This window comes from Somniosus microcephalus, chromosome 17, assembly GCF_052327205.1.
Source record: "Somniosus microcephalus isolate GS21.2 chromosome 17, FLI_Smic_1.0, whole genome shotgun sequence".
Lineage (NCBI taxonomy): Eukaryota > Metazoa > Chordata > Chondrichthyes > Squaliformes > Somniosidae > Somniosus > Somniosus microcephalus.
Window position 1 is genome coordinate 68,132,317 of NC_141003.1, and position 17,912 is coordinate 68,150,228.

A 17,912-nucleotide genomic window follows, 5' to 3' on the forward strand; every position below is an offset into this window, starting at 1 on the left:
AAATTGTGTTTGGAGAAAATGTCATTGTACACCATGCGCTTAGGACTGGACACAATTACATACAATTTATTTCAGCTTCCGTTCTGCAGCGGCAGGAAGGCATTTGCATTGATGTCCATTCATCGCCATTTTGGTTACAATGACCCAGAGAATAGGAAATAGTGCGTATGGCCATGTACACAAGGGTAAGCTTCAATCGCAAGGATGCAGGCTGGAATGGATGGGAGTGCGTATATATATTCTTGATGATGATAGTGCTAGCTACACCCTTGCAACAAACCAAGTGTTTTTTTTACATAAAGCTTGAACTATGATTATGTCCTTCAATAGAGGCTTGTGTGCTTGGTCTTGGGAAAGAAAGGTGCTAAGAGGACACATTATTAACCTTGGTCATTTGCATAACTCTCTGGACCAAATCAGGCATAGGAGGGCAACAGAGCAATAAAAGCCTGCTTTACTGTGTAGCCATTAGGTGGGTGGGGTCAAAAATTACATACAAATCAAACGGAAATAGGCAAGAGACCTATTTGAGAGGAGGTTAATAGAGCAAAGCAGCAATAAAAGCAACATTTTTATACACAGCTCATGTCTGAACTCAAACCGTTTTAAGGCAATTCTCCAGCTTTAGCCTTTCAAAAGGAGCTGCCAAAATTTGTTAACAGATACTTCCGTTGCTGAACTGTTTGGAATTCTAATCCACATCCCACTTGAAAAAAGAGCCACTTGGAACATTTTTATTGTAATGAAACTAGTAAATTACCACAAGCTGCAAAAGTCATTTAACAAACTCATTGACTGCCTGGAGTTTTATTTTGAAAAATCAGTCATATCGGAAACCGTTTGGGTGCAGAGTTAAGTGGGACGTCGGTACAGACCTTCAACATCAACTTCCTCCAATAAACTTTAAACTGCTCAATGCTCGATTGCAGAGAGCAAGCGACAGAGCAATAGAACAAATCCTAATGACTCCACCTCCATATTGTAATTCTGTACCTGGAGGAGATCTCATTATCCCAATGTGAAATTTCAACAGCAAAACTACACCCACCTCTGACAGTCCATAACACAGAAGGTACATCACAAACTGGCACATCCGCAGTTTGGATACTTTCATTCTTTCTCGGCTTGGAATATGATACGGCTAGAGCAATGTTTTAATTGAGAAACTGCCATTTATAAAGTAAAAGAAAGAACAGATTTGTATTTATATAGCGCCTCAGGGCGTCCATGAAATGCTTTTGAAGTGTTATGTAGGCAAATGTAGCAGCCAATTTGCACACAGCAAGATGTCAAAATTAGCAATGAGATAAATGACCAGATACAGGAAACTTTCTGGTATCCGGCACTGACGGGACCGAGCTGGTGCCGTACCATCAAAACTGCCGTAGAAACCAGCGCTAATGTTAAAACATACGGAGCTTTTGAGCTCAGTGTGAATCAACAAACCCTGTTGCTTAGCAACAGCTTCAAAACAGTCGGCTGCAGCTTAAAAGCGTCTCTGTAGCTAAGCAACAGCTTCAGCTAGACCATGCAGAGCCTGACTGGAAAAAAAAAAGCAATGAGAAGTAAAAAAACTTAAAGGAAACGGCTCCTGAATTTTGCCGGTAGATAGAGCTTTCCGGACATTTAACCTCCAGTTAAACGAAAGTTTCCTGTAATCTGTTTTAGTGATGTTGGTTGATTGGAATTAATATTGGCCAGGAGAACTTCTTTACTCTTCTACCCATAGCGCTATGGAATTTTGTTACATCCACCTGAGAGCGCAGGCTTGGCTTAACTTCTCATCCGAAAGATGGCACCTCCGACAGTACAGCACTCCCTCGGAACTACACTGAAGTGTCAGCCTAGACTACTTGCTCAAGGGTCGGGAGTGGTGATTGAACCCATGACCTTCTGACTCAGAAGCGAGAGTACAGAAGTAATACAAGGGGATATTTAGCACATGGACTAGCCAACGCATCGTCATTTCAGAACTATGTGCACTTATCTCTTTAGTTAATTTACATTTTGTATCAGACTAAATAAAGTGCTTGTGATAACCCAAAGCTTCTGAATCCCTCGTAAATCTGCTTTCAGCACTTGCTTGAGACCCCACTTTCAAAATCTCCCTTGGGTTGGAAGGAGACATCTCAACAGTGGAATTCCTTGGCTGCCCTGTAAACAGACTAACTGCTCACATAATCTCATAATCCAGGGAATTCTTGCAAAAATAAAGCATTTACAGATTCTAGCATGCAAATAAGGAAATCCGATAATCAAAAGCGGTCTAGCAGATTATATGTATTGGTAAGTTGTAGCAATGTTAAAATCTTCAGACATTACTTGGTGTGTAAAACAAATAGACGTGTCGCTCCACTGGGACATGTCAAACACCACCAAATCTGCAATTTTCAACAAACGTCACCTATGCAGCAGCAGCACTCCTGAGTTAATGAGCAGCATCAATCTCAACCAGGGAGAATTATTGCATTTACCATTTAGCAAAATGTCACAATTTCAGAATTTTTTTTGCATTTTGTGTCAAAGGCGCATACGGAACCCAGCAAATAGAAACCAGTGTGTAGGGTACAGGAAAATTCTCATCCCCCCCAGGAACACAGAGGTCAAACATTATAATCTTGAACTGTATTTTACCACCTCAGCACATTTGTCAGAACAATAAAGTCTAGAAAGAAATTTATACAGTGCAAAACACTTCACAATCATTTCCCCACAAAAAGCAATCAGATGAATTACCAGTTAATCTACTTGTTGGCCAGGACACCAGGAGAATTCCCCCACTCTTGTTTGAAAAGTGTCATGGAATCTTTTATATCCACTTTATGTCAGCCAGTGACTCAGTGGGTAGCACACTTGCCTTTGAGTCAGAAGGCTGTGGGTTCAAGTCCCACTCCAGAGACTTGAGCACATAAAGCTAGGCTGACACTCCAGTGCAGTGCTGAGGGAGTGCTGCACTGTTGGAGGTACCATCTTTCCGATGAGACGTTAAACCAAGGCCCCGTCTGTTCTCTTGTAAAAGATCCCATGGCACTATTTCGAAGAGGGGTAGGGGAGTTATCCCCGGTGTCCTGGCCAATATTTATCCCTCAACCAACATAACAAAAACAGATTATCTGGTCACTATCACATTGCTGTTTGTGAGACCTTGCTGTGCGCATTTTGGCTGCCGCATTTCCCACATTACAACATAGAAACATAGAAGCAGGAGTAGGCCATTCGGCCCCTCGAGCCTGTTCCGCCATTCAATGAGATCATGGCTGATCATCCAAACTCAGTACCCTGTCCCTGCCTTCTCCCCATATTCCTTGATCCCTTTAGCCTTAAGAAATATATCCAACTCCTTCTTGAATATATTTAATGAATTGGCCTCAACTGCCTTCTGTGGCAGAGAATTCCACAGGTTCACCACTCTCTGGGTGAAGACAGTGACTATACTTCAAAAGTACTTCATTGGCTGTGAAGCGCTTTGAGACGTCTGGTAATCGTGAAAGGCGCTATATAAATGCAAGTCTTTCTTTAACAGACAGACGGGTGCTGCAGACAGTGCATCATTACGTTAGTACTGCACTGGAGTGTTGGTCCAGATTTTGTGCTCAAGCCTCTCGAATGGGGCTTGAACCCACGACCTCCAGACTCAGCGAGAGTGCTACTGCTGAGCCAAGTTGACACCTTAGAAGCAGTTGACTGCATACTTCGTGGAAGTATAAAAGGGGAAAAAACAAGGGGTAAGCTCCTCCAACTTCCTAGTAGGTTAAGGCACAGCCTGGCACGACACTAAGCCATACATATCAGAAGGTTCCAAATTTGATCCTGTACTGAATTATCTGTTCAATGCTGGGGCACAACAATTGGCTTCTGAAGGGGGGGGGGGGGGGGGGCGGCAAGTGGTGAAGTAATTAAATATAAAACAGCCAAGCTTCATGCTCCTGACTGCTATCCAGTGACTCAGACGGGATAATGCACACGTATGGATGGACATTGGACAAGAACATGCACATGCTTGGAAAGTCACATTAACGCAAGCATTAAAATTGGTTGGAATTTTTGCATTTCGCCATAGTGTGTAAAACATAGTAACCCCTGAATAACAGGTAGACTTTTCAAGGCTTCTTTTCTCCCTGTCGCACATGAATCTTGCCAAAGGGAGCAAAAAAATAAATAAAATCAGCAACTTATGCTGGAAACCACAATCTGGATGAGACACTTCTCCACCCCCAACACCACTGTGAAATAGGCAGCCTACACTGGTTATCTAGGCTCTCATGAATAATCGCCCTTGGACAAGTCAACAGAACTGTACCCCAGCACAGCAGCAGTCAGTGCCTTCAGGAGAGATGCGGAGAAAAGCACGTTAGTAAACAAACAATATCTTGCCAATCATCTCGCTCATGCAATTGAGCAACACTTCTAGAATTCTGCGTGAAATGTTTATTTTCTTCTTCTCCCCTTCCTATTACTCTCTCCGTAGGTTAACTGCCTCCCTAAACGGTTTGGAAACGGCCAGCAATTCTGCTCTTCAGCTGGACTCAAAGAAGCGAGGGAGTGCTGCTCAGGGCGACGATCTCTTCCCATAAGGTTGTGCTTCGTCTCAGCTCAGTGCTGTCCCAGTGGTGTAGTCGAGATTGAAAATTTAGACTGATGGAGCAATTGGGGAGGGGGGAGGGGGTTAAGAGAAAAGGAGCGGTGGAGTAGACAGTGTGGATATTAGTTGCACAGGCCTGCAACCCAGCAATCTATGACACAGCTCTAATTGGAGTGTCGATGTACCGTGCCACCACTGTGCTACACTTCAAGAATTCAGAAATACTGAGACAACAGAAATCTGTGTACAAATATACACTGCAACCACTTATCCCACAGGAGCAGTTAGTGCAGCACTGCAAATATAGCTGAATAGCCAAAACCAGCAAAGCATCTGCCACATCTACATAGTGGACTCGATAGTATCCCTCCCAACAAGGAACGTGTATTCCCAGTTTTGACAAGCAAGCAGGATTTCCTTCCAATCTAAAATTCTCTATTATTTCATAGTAAATGAGAAAAGCACAATGAGCATTTACTGCCACTTTCAAACAGCAAGTCGCTTCAGGAAGACTGATGGAATAGGAAGGGGTTAAAAAAAAGCCAGAGTTCTCAATCATGCTGCTCCCGCTGGATGTGCACTTGTGTGACATCAGGTTGGAAACAGGGTTAGGTTCAGCTGTGACGTCCTCTGTGGTCCAATAGTGCATCAATGCTCACTGTCCGGGCTCTCATGAATAGTGGTTGCTCGCACGAGGTAGTGGATAGTACATTTGCATCTGTGGAAGCATACTCCAGTCAATGCTTTGAGGGGAAGTTGACTAGTGAGAAAAGCTGACCAAAAAAAAACATTATTGCTTCTGGGACAAAGCTGTGGCACTGGATTTCAGAACAGTGCGATGGCCGAGGATCTCAACTGTCTCACCCGAGTCTCCTCTTTTTACAGGTTAGGTCCGAGATATTTTAAAGGTGCTGCAGGAAACTTTTGATTAACCGGCCCCTAAATAACTGGAAATGTCGGTTAACTGGCAAAATTCAGGAGTCGGTTTCAGGTAACTTTTATAACTTTTATTACTTGCACAGCAACAAATGGAGGAAGGCAAGGGTTTGGCTGCAGCTGTTGCTAAGCTACAGAGACGCTTGCAACTTGTGGACGTTGTTCTGAAGCTGGGTTTGTTGCTTTATACGGAGCTCTAAGGTCCGTATCTTTTACTATAGCGTTCGGTTATCCGGAATTGTTGCTGAACCGGCACCACGTCGGTCCTGTCCGTGCCGGGTACCAGAAAGTTTCCTGTATTACATTGCATTAAACCATGCTATTTTGCTGGGTCGCACATAGTCGATGACAACATCAAAGCTTGCTAAGGCCAGTGGCTATGATTTTTGTCCCAAGTAAACTCGCCAGATTCACCATTACATAGTATTATAGTAATTACAGCACGGAAACCAACATGCCGGTGTTTATGCTGCACACAAGCCTCCTCCCGCCCTTCTTCATCTAATCTCATCAACATATCCTTCTAATTCCTTTCTCCATGTATTTAACTAGCTTCTTCTTAAATGTATTATTTGCTAGTCACCTCAACTACTCCCTGTGGTAGTGAGTTCCATATTCTAACCATCCTCTGGGTAAATAAGTTTCTCCTGAATTGCCTATTGGATTTATTTGTGACTAGACTAGTCAAACCAGTCAGTTTCACGGCAAGAAAACTCCACCCATTCACCGAGGCCAGTGGCTGGGATCCCGGCCATCAGCTGTCCTGAAACTGTCATACTTACTTTGTATTGGGAGCAGGAAGCAATACAGCATAATACAGGCAGCTCAAAACTGCAGCACCAGCTGAGAACTAACACCAGCACCAGTCAATGCATCTCCAAGAGTTTACCTCAGTGTGCTCTCATCTTATACAAGGCATGAGTCGGAGACATCAAACCTCAGACATAAAACCACCACTAGTGTCCACTCCCACAATGACAAATCTGCTCATCCGGTTTGGCAGGGGGGGGGGGGGGGGGGGTGGAAGAGAGAGAAATCACAGAATCACAGAAACCCCACAGTGCAGATAGAGGCCATTTCGGCCCATCGAGCCTGCACCGACACATATCCCACCCGATCCCCGTAACCCCTACACCAACACATATCCCAGTAACCCCACGTATTTAATTATTTAATCCCCCTAACACTAAGGGTCAATTTATCATAGCCAATCATCCTAACCCGCACATCTTTGGACTGTGGGAGGAAACCGGAGCACCCGGAGGAAACCCACGCAAACACGGGGAGAATGTGCAAACTCCACACAGTCACCCGAGGCCGGATTCGAACCCGGGTCTCTGGCGCTGTGAGGCAACAGTGCTAACCACTATGCCACCGTGCTGCTACTTTCTTTTGGAAGAAGCTTCCTTTTCTTTTTCAAGTCGTGTATTTTTTGGATAATGACTTCAAAAAATGTACTGAAATTTCAGCTCTGGCTCATTTCTTCCTCAAGGCAATCAACATGGGCAAAGTAACTATTGGACTGGCATATCTCAAAACATTTTTCAGAAGTTTTTTTTCTGTGAGGAATTTCATGTTCATCAAGAGTGGAACACTTTTCATTTTGGGCACCCAGTGTCAGCAACAGCCACTCTTAGGTAAGATGTAGCAAGGCTAGATCCTTCTACTGTACTTGGCCTCACTCCCTCCTGCAAACAGGGCCATTCTTTCTATTTTCTATCCCCGAGTAAGATTATGAGTGTAGAGCATCAAAGTATCAATGGCTTTGGGTTCACTAAGAGTTGGACTGAGACTGCCACAATTATTTTACACAGGATGCCTGCAGCCAGCAGACTGGGTTGGATTTGAACTCAGACTCCAGACACAAATGGCCAAACCGCGAGGACAGAAAATGCACCAAGTGCCACATGCCAACTGCGAACGAGCACCCGACACACCGAGAATAAACACCGAGGAATGTCCTTTTCTGCAGACTTGGAGTTGACATACGTACAAGGACACCAAACTGCTCCCAAATCCTTTTGCTTCTAGTGCAAAGAAATGTATATGCATGTACTGACTGAACTGCGATAGGGGATCTCGCCAATGAAAGTGGGTGATTGAAGAGGATTTGCTTACAAGAACATGGTTGTTATAACAGCCCATTGTAATGCAGAATGAATTCAAGTGGTGTTAAGGTTCAGAGAATAGGAGAATGCTCTCACTTAAAAATGGAGAGATGTTTACAATATCCCATTGTCATGCAGGTTGAATCCAACTGGTGTTAAGGTTCATTCTACGTGAGGGAAAAATAGTCTCTCTTTAAAACTCCAAGCTCATTCAAACTAGTTCAATCCAGCTGGAGTCTTTTCTCCTTCCGATAACTGTAAGCCAAAGCTGAACAAGCAATGCCAGTGCAAGGTTTCTTTATCACTCGGAAGCACATGCTGTCATCTCCTACATGACAGTTCTAACATCTAAAGCTGAACAGTTGATATCTACACCACTGGAGGAAAGCGAGCGCATCGCTAGTCAGATTTTCAGGAAACCAAGCATGTAGCTAATAAGCTGTTGTTGCAGAATTTGAACCAGTCAAAATGTAGTATCACCCCCATCACTACAATAACTGATACTTCTCTAAGTACTACCTCCCCCATCCAAAGAAAACAGGGAGGTGCACAGCAATAATTCACCAGTGAGGAGATCATGTTAATATAGTGTTTAGGCCCCAGTACAGGAGATCTTCTGGATGGCACCTTCATTCCCCTCCAAAATTTAAATCCATCTCATCCGGTGTAGGACATAGTAGGGTTGCCCATCAACAATCATATCTTCAATCCTACATGCACGATACAAATAGGTCTGTCACCACAGTACGATTAAGTACAACCAGGATCCGGCATGGAATAGCTGGTACACAACTAACTGAACTTAATGCAACATTTAAAATCACAGGAGCCAATGGTTGTACAGAGTAGCCTGACCTTCCATTCAGGCAAGAAACTGAAAGATGAAGAGGTGAGCATTCAGAACGCGAGGTAGGTGTTTGCATTTTAATTGCGTTTAATCGGTCAGAATAAAGACTCCATTTTGCTTCTCTCCTTCTCTTTCCCCTTCTCCCATGCATTGCTATGCAGGAGCATTTCTCTCGGCTCCCAACAGATTGCCTTGCCGTCACAGAGCAGCCAACTCAGCACTACAAGGGATGACGTAACACCGGCAGCCAGCAGACCAATTGCAGCTCGCTGGCCCCCAGCAGCTGAAACATCAATTTGTGTTTATCCCAACAGGGACCGAGAACTAGCTTAAATCACTGCAACACATTTGGCTACTTCAAAGAATCGGCCGCCACATCACATATACTCAGCACAGACCAAATAGTATTAGAGCTACAGGGTCTGAATTGACAGCCTCTTCCGCAGTTTATATATGCATCTAAAAATCTTCCACTGAATCGATGCAACGTTGCTGGAAGCATTTATCATTAACCCCTGGAGGGGAAGTGTGTGGAGCAGGGTGGGGGGGGGGGGGGGGGGGGGGGTGTTAATACATACAAGAGCACTGCATCACACCAATGTACTGCTCATTACGACATGCGTCAGCAATACATTCACGTTCAGAGTGAAGGACAAAGGGATGAGAGCGCAGCCTGTGTGGCTGCCTGCAACACTGTCAAAGAGAGAAGCGAGAAAGAGAGAAAAAGAAAGAAAATGCTCTGGAGGACAGAGGTTTCTGTTGCAGCTGTTGCAGTCACTGGCCAACAAAGACCTTATTAACAAGACAAAAGGCTAAAAGAAAAACTGCCACAACTCACTACCTCAAAACAAAAAAGGATACCACAAGAAATACAGAGGGAAGAGAAGAGGGGCTTTCTTTCCTTCTGTTGCGATGCTGATTCTGCCAAAATAAAAAAAAGGCTCATCACTGAAGATTTCCATTTCATCAGTGAGAGAAAGAGAGCGCTCTCCAGCAATCTTTTCCTCCTCCAATCGCTTCCCCCCTCCCCTTGGAGCAATCAACGGATTATTGCTAACTGTGCGGGAGGCAGCCTGCAGCTGCTGCGTCTACTGGTGGAGAACTGGCTAGTTAAGCTGCTGACTGCAATGTGCTGCTCGTAGCTGTTTTTAAATCAGCCGACCCTGGCAGAGTGAAACAGATTAGAGCGCGTGGGTACACCGAGAAAGAGACTGACAACAGCAGCAGAGGGGTCGGAAAACCCCCCAAAAAACCCTCTACACAAAGCAGACTGCCTGGTTTATACATCAACGATGGAGCTCGCTCGACAGCCTTCTCAACGCCGAGGACAAACACCACGACTGTTGATGGCGCTACTCTCTGGGGTAGAGAGGATGCATGCACCTGCGTAGCCGATTGGGCCTCACCTCTGCCGGTCCTTCCTACTGCTTTGGATTTACTAGGAGCCATTTTGTGAATCCTTTATTTTTTATTAAGGAAGGAGGGGAAAATAGCACTAGTATCTAGTGCATGAAAACGTGGGACTGCACTCTCGTAGAGGTAGGTGTGACAGGCCGTCCTCATTGCATCTCTCTCCTCTCTCTCTTCCCCCCCCACCCCACCCCCTCCCCTTTTCACTGTCGATCGCTAAAGGCACTGGTAGCCTGCTGTGCCGGGGTAGAGCCGATTTTCAAATCAGTGCCGATCCCAGACTATGGTGAATTATGAATGTGCCACATCATGAATCTCTTGTGGCAGGTAACTGTGCATCACACCTGGAATGCTGCCCTGGTTCTTCTCGTCTACCTCACGGTACGGATGTGGAGTATGTGCGAAGCGTCAAACAGAGAACAGAGTTGTCCAGTTATCTGCTCCTGCAGTAATCACTTCAGCAAAGTCGTCTGCACTCGCCGTGGACTCAAAGAGGTCCCTCAAGGGATCCCTTCTAATACCCGGTACCTCAACCTCATGGAGAACAACATCCAGCTCATCAAGGCAGACACCTTCCGACACCTATATCACATGGAGGTCTTGCAGCTCGGCCGGAATTCCATCCGGCAAATAGAGGTTGGTGCATTTAATGGACTGACTAGCCTTAACACACTGGAGTTGTTTGAGAACAGACTGACTGTGATACCAAGTGGCGCATTCGAGTCCTTTTCAAAACTGCGTGAATTGTGGCTCAGGAACAACCCTATTGAAAGCATTCCATCATACGCTTTTAACAGGGTGCCATCACTGCTGCGTCTGGACCTGGGGGAACTTAGAAAACTAGAGTACATCTTGGATGGTGCTTTTGAGGGCTTAATTAACTTAAAATACCTTAATCTAGGGATGTGTAACCTGAGGGATATGCCAAATCTCACACCACTGGTAAGGTTGGAGGAGTTGGAAATGTCTAGCAACCACTTCCCTACAATTAAACCGGGATCATTTCAGGGGCTAAAATCATTAAAAAAGCTCTGGCTTATGAACTCTCAAGTCAATCTGATTGAGCGGAATGCCTTTGATGACCTCACTGCACTGGTGGAACTAAATCTGGCCCACAATAACCTCACTTCGCTGCCACATGATCTGTTTGCACCGCTGAGGTACCTTGTGGAGTTGCACCTGCACCACAACCCGTGGAATTGCGACTGCGATATCCTCTGGCTCACCTGGTGGCTGCGGGAGTACATCCCCACAAACTCTACTTGCTGCGGCCGGTGCCACTCCCCACCTCACATGAGGGGGAAATACTTGACCGAAGTAGACCAGGGCACTTTCCAGTGCTCGCGGCCAGTTATACTGGAGCCACCACAGAACCTAAACATCTCCGAAGGGAGAACGGCCAAACTGAAATGTCGAACGTCCTCCATGTCATCCGTTAGGTGGTTGTTGCCCAACAGCACGGTACTGAGTCACGGCTCGACACATCCCCGTATATCTGTATTTAACAATGGAACCCTATACTTCTTGCACGTTTTAATAACAGATGCTGGTACCTACAAATGTATGGTCACCAATGTGGCAGGGAATGCCGATGCATCAGCCTTCCTGAGAGTTAGCATGGCGGAGATCAACACGTCAAATTACACCTACTTTTCCACAGTCACCGTGGAAACGACACCAGACACCGTCAGGACTAAAGTACCGCCGTTTCTGTCGACGCCGCCCACTTACAAGCCAGCGTTCATCTCCACTCCCACGGTGCTGCTGCAAAGCACGAGTCGTCCAAAAACAGTGGTGGTGGTCCCCACATTGGCCCCCATGGACACGACCCGCACCAGCCTGGACGAAGTCATGAAAACCACGAAAATCATCATCGGCTGTTTCGTGGCAGTGACGCTGCTGGCAGCCGCCATGCTCATAGTGTTTTACAAACTCCGCAAGCGGCACCAACAACGGAGCACGGTGGCGGCAGCCAGGACTATAGAGATCATTAACGTGGAGGAGGACATCACGCCGTCAGAAGGAGCCGTCGTAGTGCCGTCGGTCCACGACCACATGAACTATAACACGTACAAACCAGCACATGGGGCTCACTGGACAGAGAACAGCCTGGGTAACTCGCTCCACACTACAATACCTGAGCCCTTTATTATACAGACACATACCAAGGAGAAAGTTCAGGAGACTCAGATCTGACTTCTGTACATACTTATATATATATACATATATATATATAATATAACATATATTATATATATATAAAATGCAATAGAATGCACAAGTTGTCAGAATTTTGTAAAAAGTGCAAAACTCAGACTGTTTTCTTGTATATGCTTATATCAAAGCAACCATGGCTGATTAAAAAAAGTGATTATATATATATAAAAAAATAAACTATTTTCTAACCTGTAACTTATGTTTAAGAAGAGACAAAGCTGTTCAAGATGCTTTCATGACTTTGGAAAAAAAAAAATGGGGCCGAACCAGTTTAAAAAGGGCATTCTGTAATTTTTAAAGCCAGTGCTATGAGGATGCAGTAAAACATATTTATATGGAAATTATTTCTAAGCCCAATATCAGACTTTACAGGTTTATCTTGTAAAAGCACCAATTTGTACTGTGCCAAAATGTTAAAAACGGCAATAAAAAAGGGATTTTTTTTTTGAGAAGAGTTGATTTAATTTATAAATGGAAGAAAAATCGCCAGACAACCTTTTCATCTGAGTGAAACCAGCGAGGGTTCGTTCCACAAGACAATATTTTCTGTTTATATAAAAACACATTCTTTTCTGCATGCAGTGATACTGTGAATTCTATAAAATGGTGGAAGTGCGGATGAGTCTGTTAATTACTGTAAAACACAGCCTTGCTTTGAGATGCAAAATTATAAGCGCGTGTGTGTGTGTGTGTGTGTGTGTGTGTGTGTGTATTTTGGGGGAAGGGGAGAGAGAGGAGAACAGGGAGGAGCATTACTTCATCTGAAAAGGTAATCTGGAACTTCCTTAGAAACCGCTGCTGGCATAGGATTCTGAAAATATCTGCAGCAAACCCAAAATAGGGGAGAAAGGAGGGGGAGAATCAGGGCGCATTATGAAGCAGTAACCCTTTCACAACTTCTGCACCAAGAATAGAATGCGTTTGTCAAGGCTAGAGTGATTTATAAAACATTGCGTAATGTTGGCTGTTTCTCAAACCCTGCATTCTAATCTTCAGCATTAGAAGTACTTTGCTTTATTGTTGGCAGAGTCCAGATGCAGTGTGTCGACTGAAGGCTATGAAGGACATTCAGCATCAAAAGGGTTAACTGACAGCATATTAAATTCTTCTATTGATCTTCTGTCATTGCTAGTGATTTATTTAAAATATGATTCAATGCCTCGGGTACCAGGAAATGGGGGAGAAAAAAAACCCTGGCAGATTTTTGTCATTTCAAATATGAAATCCATAAAAGAAAATTATGAATAGCAATCCTGCATGACAAGATTAGAAGATTTGGGCTTAAAACTGGGGTACACACCAATGGTTTAAATGGTGTACCCCGCAGCACAAGTCTACATTGGAAAAAGAAACGGAAAACTCCACTGCTTGCTCCAATTGCTGGAATGTATGAATACCAATCTTGTTCTTGTAAAAGTTATTTGAATTTTACTGCCGTAATCCATCTGCTGACTGTGCTGCTTCTAACCCAGCATTAGCATGCATAGAGCACTGGCTGGCTAATTTAGAATTTTCTAAATGTCGACAATGGATTGAAACGGAATTGCAGTTTCATAAACCCGCAAGTGGCCAGGGCAGTAGACCTGCGTCAAAAGAAATAAATGCACCATGTTAAACTATTAAATTAGGTCCTCAAGAACGGTGTTGATTAAGCAATGCTTGGTCCTGCATTGTAACCATGAACGTGCCATTGTGTTTTATGCTGAGACCGGGAGGTGGGGTACTGAGAGCTGATGCACCAAGCACTCTAATCAGCTCAAGGTCTGTTACTCCAACATAGCACACACTAGAACATTCATCGCTAACATAAGCAGCTGATAGCTGTTCTAGCGTTTAAGCAATGCTGGCCTTTACAGTGCATTAATGCCCATTGCTGCTTTTAATTTACAATGGATTATCAATCACGTTGCCACATCTGATCAATGATGACATTCAGGGAAGAATGAATGAAAGTATGCGTTTGAAAAGAATGCATAAAGAACAGACATCCATATATTTGTCCGTGTGCCCCCATCACCCTGGCAACCTTCAAATGCTCTGCAGGAATAAACTACCCATAGCACAGCAGTTGTCTTTTTTTTTGGGGGGGGGGTGTGGGGGAGGCAAGAAATAGAAACGGATAAAACAGTGAAAGAATATGGCACACCAGAGTGAGACCGAGGGCAGCTGAGATGTACTTAGTGTGTTTAGACTTTAGCCTCTTAATTTTAGAATGCTAGAAACAATACTTTTTGCCTATGCAATAGGCTTCGCTGCAATGTCACATACAACAGCTTGCATTTATATAGCTCCTTTAACAGGAAAAATGTGTCTCAGTGCTTTTCAAAAGTGTAATCAGACACAAAAAAAATTGACACCAATCCAAAGGAGGAGATATAAGGAGGGGTGACGAAAAGCTTAGTCAAAGATCTAGGTATTAAAGGAGAGTCTTAAAGGAGGAGAGAGGTGGAGAGCCGGACAGAATCGCAGAATTTAGGGCCTAGGCTGCTGAAGGCACTGCTGCCAATGGTGGGGTGAAGAGAGTAGGGAAATGTGTGAGAGGTCAGAGTTGGAGGAATGCAAAAATTCCCAGAGGGTTGTACAGCTGGAGGAGGTTACACAGATGGGGGTGGGTGGGGGCAAGGCTTTGAAGTTATTTGAAGACATGGATGAGAATTTTACATTGGCTCCTGGTCCCTAGCACCTCCAATGTAGGTCAGCAAGCACAGGGGTAATGGGTACCAGTTATAGGTTACATAGATCCTATAAGAGCAATTAAAATCTCAGCTAGAATGCTGGTTTAAACATTTTAAGTGGTTTATAAAACAGGAACACACTGTAATGGTTAACCGAGTATTGCGTACTTTCAACATCAATTATTCCTTGACGGAAACAAAAGTAATCCCCCAAAACATATATTAATGATTAGGTGCAGTGTATAGTATCTACCTCAATCTTTTGACAGTCTCTACTACAAACTATGCTTCAGAATGTCCAATTCTAATCTTAGTTTGGAACGGATATGGAGAGGACACAGAAAGAGAGAGAAAAAGGAGAGATTGATAGATAAGAACCTCTCACTGCCCTTGTCAATTTGTTTTTGTGTTCAAAAGATTCAGTGACAAACACCATTAATGTACACTGAAAGCAAGACCTGAGGAAATTCAGCACCAGTTTTTCTTGTGTGTGTTTGTGTGTGTGTTTTTTTAAATAAATGTTTGTCAAATTTTATTCAGATCTTCATAATACATACAACAGACGTTTTGATGTTCTAATCAATGGATTTCTACAGAAAGGCTCCTGAACAATTAGGACACTTCAAAACAATTACAACCCACTGAAGTATGTGCAATGCACACTAATGAGATTGGACTTAACCTTCAACAAATGATACCCTGGAATTTTTTTTTGGGGGGGGGGGGGGGGTGTTTTCCCCCCCCCCCCCCCCCCCCCTCTCCTTTGGAATCAACAACTGGATCCACTTTAAAAATTTGGATACGGAAAATGATTTTCTTTTAAAAATGGCTTGAAGTAGACTGCACGTTCTACTGCTGTTCCAGCCTTGCCAGCACTGGACTTGCTGCAGCATCACGTTCTGCCAGACCAGACACAGGAAGCCATTTGCTGGGCTTTTCGTTTCACTGACTCTTTTAGGTCCAGGGGTCTGTACAGATCTGCCCGACATTCAGTTGCAGGGAATCTACAGCGACTTGTCATTTAATTTGTTATCCACCCACATGATTTTTATTTTACTTCATTTAAGGAAAAAAAAATACATTTGCTGACTTCCCCCAAGGATTATGAAATGTGATTTTAAAATTTATTTTTGCTGATAATCTGCTCAAATGTGTATTGTTTGTAATGCTTTTTTTTATTGCCAACTTGTCTGGTTGTTATCAGATAAAAATATCATACACTGGCTTACAGATTGGTGCTGATGTACAGTTGTTTTAACACTGAATTTACATTGATGCAGTAGGTGCTGGCATAATTGTGTAGATAGGTATAATAGTGTTACATTGTTCAGTAGGCTGGCTGTATTTTGGGGATGGGAAGGGAAGGAGACAAAAGGGGAGGGGAGAAAAGGAAGAATATTTCTGTACTGCCCAAAGCAGGAGGCGGTGTACTTCCATTTCTCTTTCTCTGCAGTGGTGTGTGGTGGAGTTGATTGAAGGGAGGATTTAAGTTCTCTAGGAAGGTTTTCCTAACTGTGCCGTGAGCTATGCTTAGTACATTCAGAAAGCGAAAAATTGGACTCATTAACAGTGCCATAAAGAAGCTTTAACCCTTTTATAGCAAAGTTTAGAAACTCAATGTTTTAAACTTATACCACAAATAATGACATCTCCATCAAATATTGTTCATACTTTATTCATGTGATGTCTTCTCTCAGTGAATGAAAGTAAACAATTTAACACCATAAACCAAACTCATGTGCAATGCACAGGTCAATATTTTACATCTGGTATATTCTCCATTTCTTACCTGGTACAGACTACAAGAGGTGATGATGAGGGATATGATCGATATTCTTTTCATGCTGTTAACCGTAACTCATGAGCGACCAGGATGATCAGCTATTTCAGACGTAATTCATCCCCCATGCCTCTTCATAAAACCTTAAATTCACATTGATTCTGTTGAGAACGCTTTCAGTTCTCCACACTAGAGGTGAAAATTACTTTAAGTGTGTGATTTTAATAGGATCTTCATAGCCAGGATTTGACTCTCCAATATTGAGGCTAAGCACCAGTGAGCTATCTGAGCTGTTAACAATACATATATTCATATCACACCACAGGAATAGCCTCTATATAAACTCTTCTCCCGCTTTCCCCTGCAACCCATAGTCTAAAAGCACTGTCTGTTATGGTATTATCATGCAGACCAGAGGATTGCAAGTTCCATTCCCAATCTGTATCCCGTTAACTAAATCCAGGCAGGGCAGCAATTCAGACTCTACATTTGACAGCAGTACTCTTGGACTAAGTAGGGCTGTGGTCACGGTTTGAGAGTTTTTGGGGGGGGGGGGGGGGGGGGGGGGGAGGGAAAGAGGGAGAGGGTAAAAAAGCCATGTCTCCCATTCCCAATCACTTGCATGTGTGTGTAATGAAACAGGTTCAACTGTGATGCCCTCCACAAGCAAACATCCTGCTGACACTCGCCATTTAAAATCACAGCTGAAGAGTCGATATTTGGCAGAGGTACCAGAGAGTGCTGTGCCCAATAAACCATACCCCAGAAAGGAGTGAATGCCTTCGAGAGGAGGAGGAAATTGGCTTGAGTGGGTGTTGTATCAGTGGTGAAGTGAGGAAGGAGAGCGCATAAATATATTCATGTGATCCACCAGATTTAGAAAATATATACATAAAAAAAATATTGTTCAACTGATATATACGGCAAGAGCAAAGTTTGAGCACTTCTAAATCCCAAGGCTTGTAATTTAATAAATGCAGGTTCTTGCTTTCCTTTTCCCCAGTATCTTACACAATATATTCAGGGCTTCATTTTATATGCAGCTACATCTTTAAATGTCATTTCGTTATTAAGCTGCAGGCAGGCAAGTTTGTAAGATAGAGATGCGGTGATATAGAACTGTTATTACGAACCACTGTCAAATTTGAAGGTAAAGAGCATCGTGTGACTGGTATGGAAGATCACAAGAATTTCTTTGACCTTTGTTAGTACCAATGTGCACACATTGATTCTATGTTTCCCCGCCACCCCCCCCCACATCACAAATACCAGTACCATTAATCTGTTAAAATGACACAAGCTTTTTGTAACTACTGTCCTATTCCTATTGCTGAAAAGTTCAATTCTCAAGAGTACA

The 17,912-nt window shown here is 43.6% G+C and overlaps 2 protein-coding genes across 2 annotated transcripts in view; one reads left to right on the forward strand and one right to left on the reverse strand.

Moving 5' to 3' along the window:
• Positions 1 to 17,912, reverse strand: part of snd1 (staphylococcal nuclease and tudor domain containing 1) — a 1,037,556-nt gene that overhangs the window by 437,104 nt on the left and 582,540 nt on the right. The gene's annotated exons all lie outside the window — the stretch shown is intronic.
• On the forward strand, positions 9,117 to 12,546 carry lrrc4.2 (leucine rich repeat containing 4.2). Its single transcript, XM_086010589.1, has one exon. The coding sequence runs from the start codon at positions 10,181 to 10,183 to the stop codon at positions 12,077 to 12,079; it is 1,899 nt and encodes a 632-aa protein (XP_085866715.1). The 5' UTR covers positions 9,117 to 10,180; the 3' UTR covers positions 12,080 to 12,546.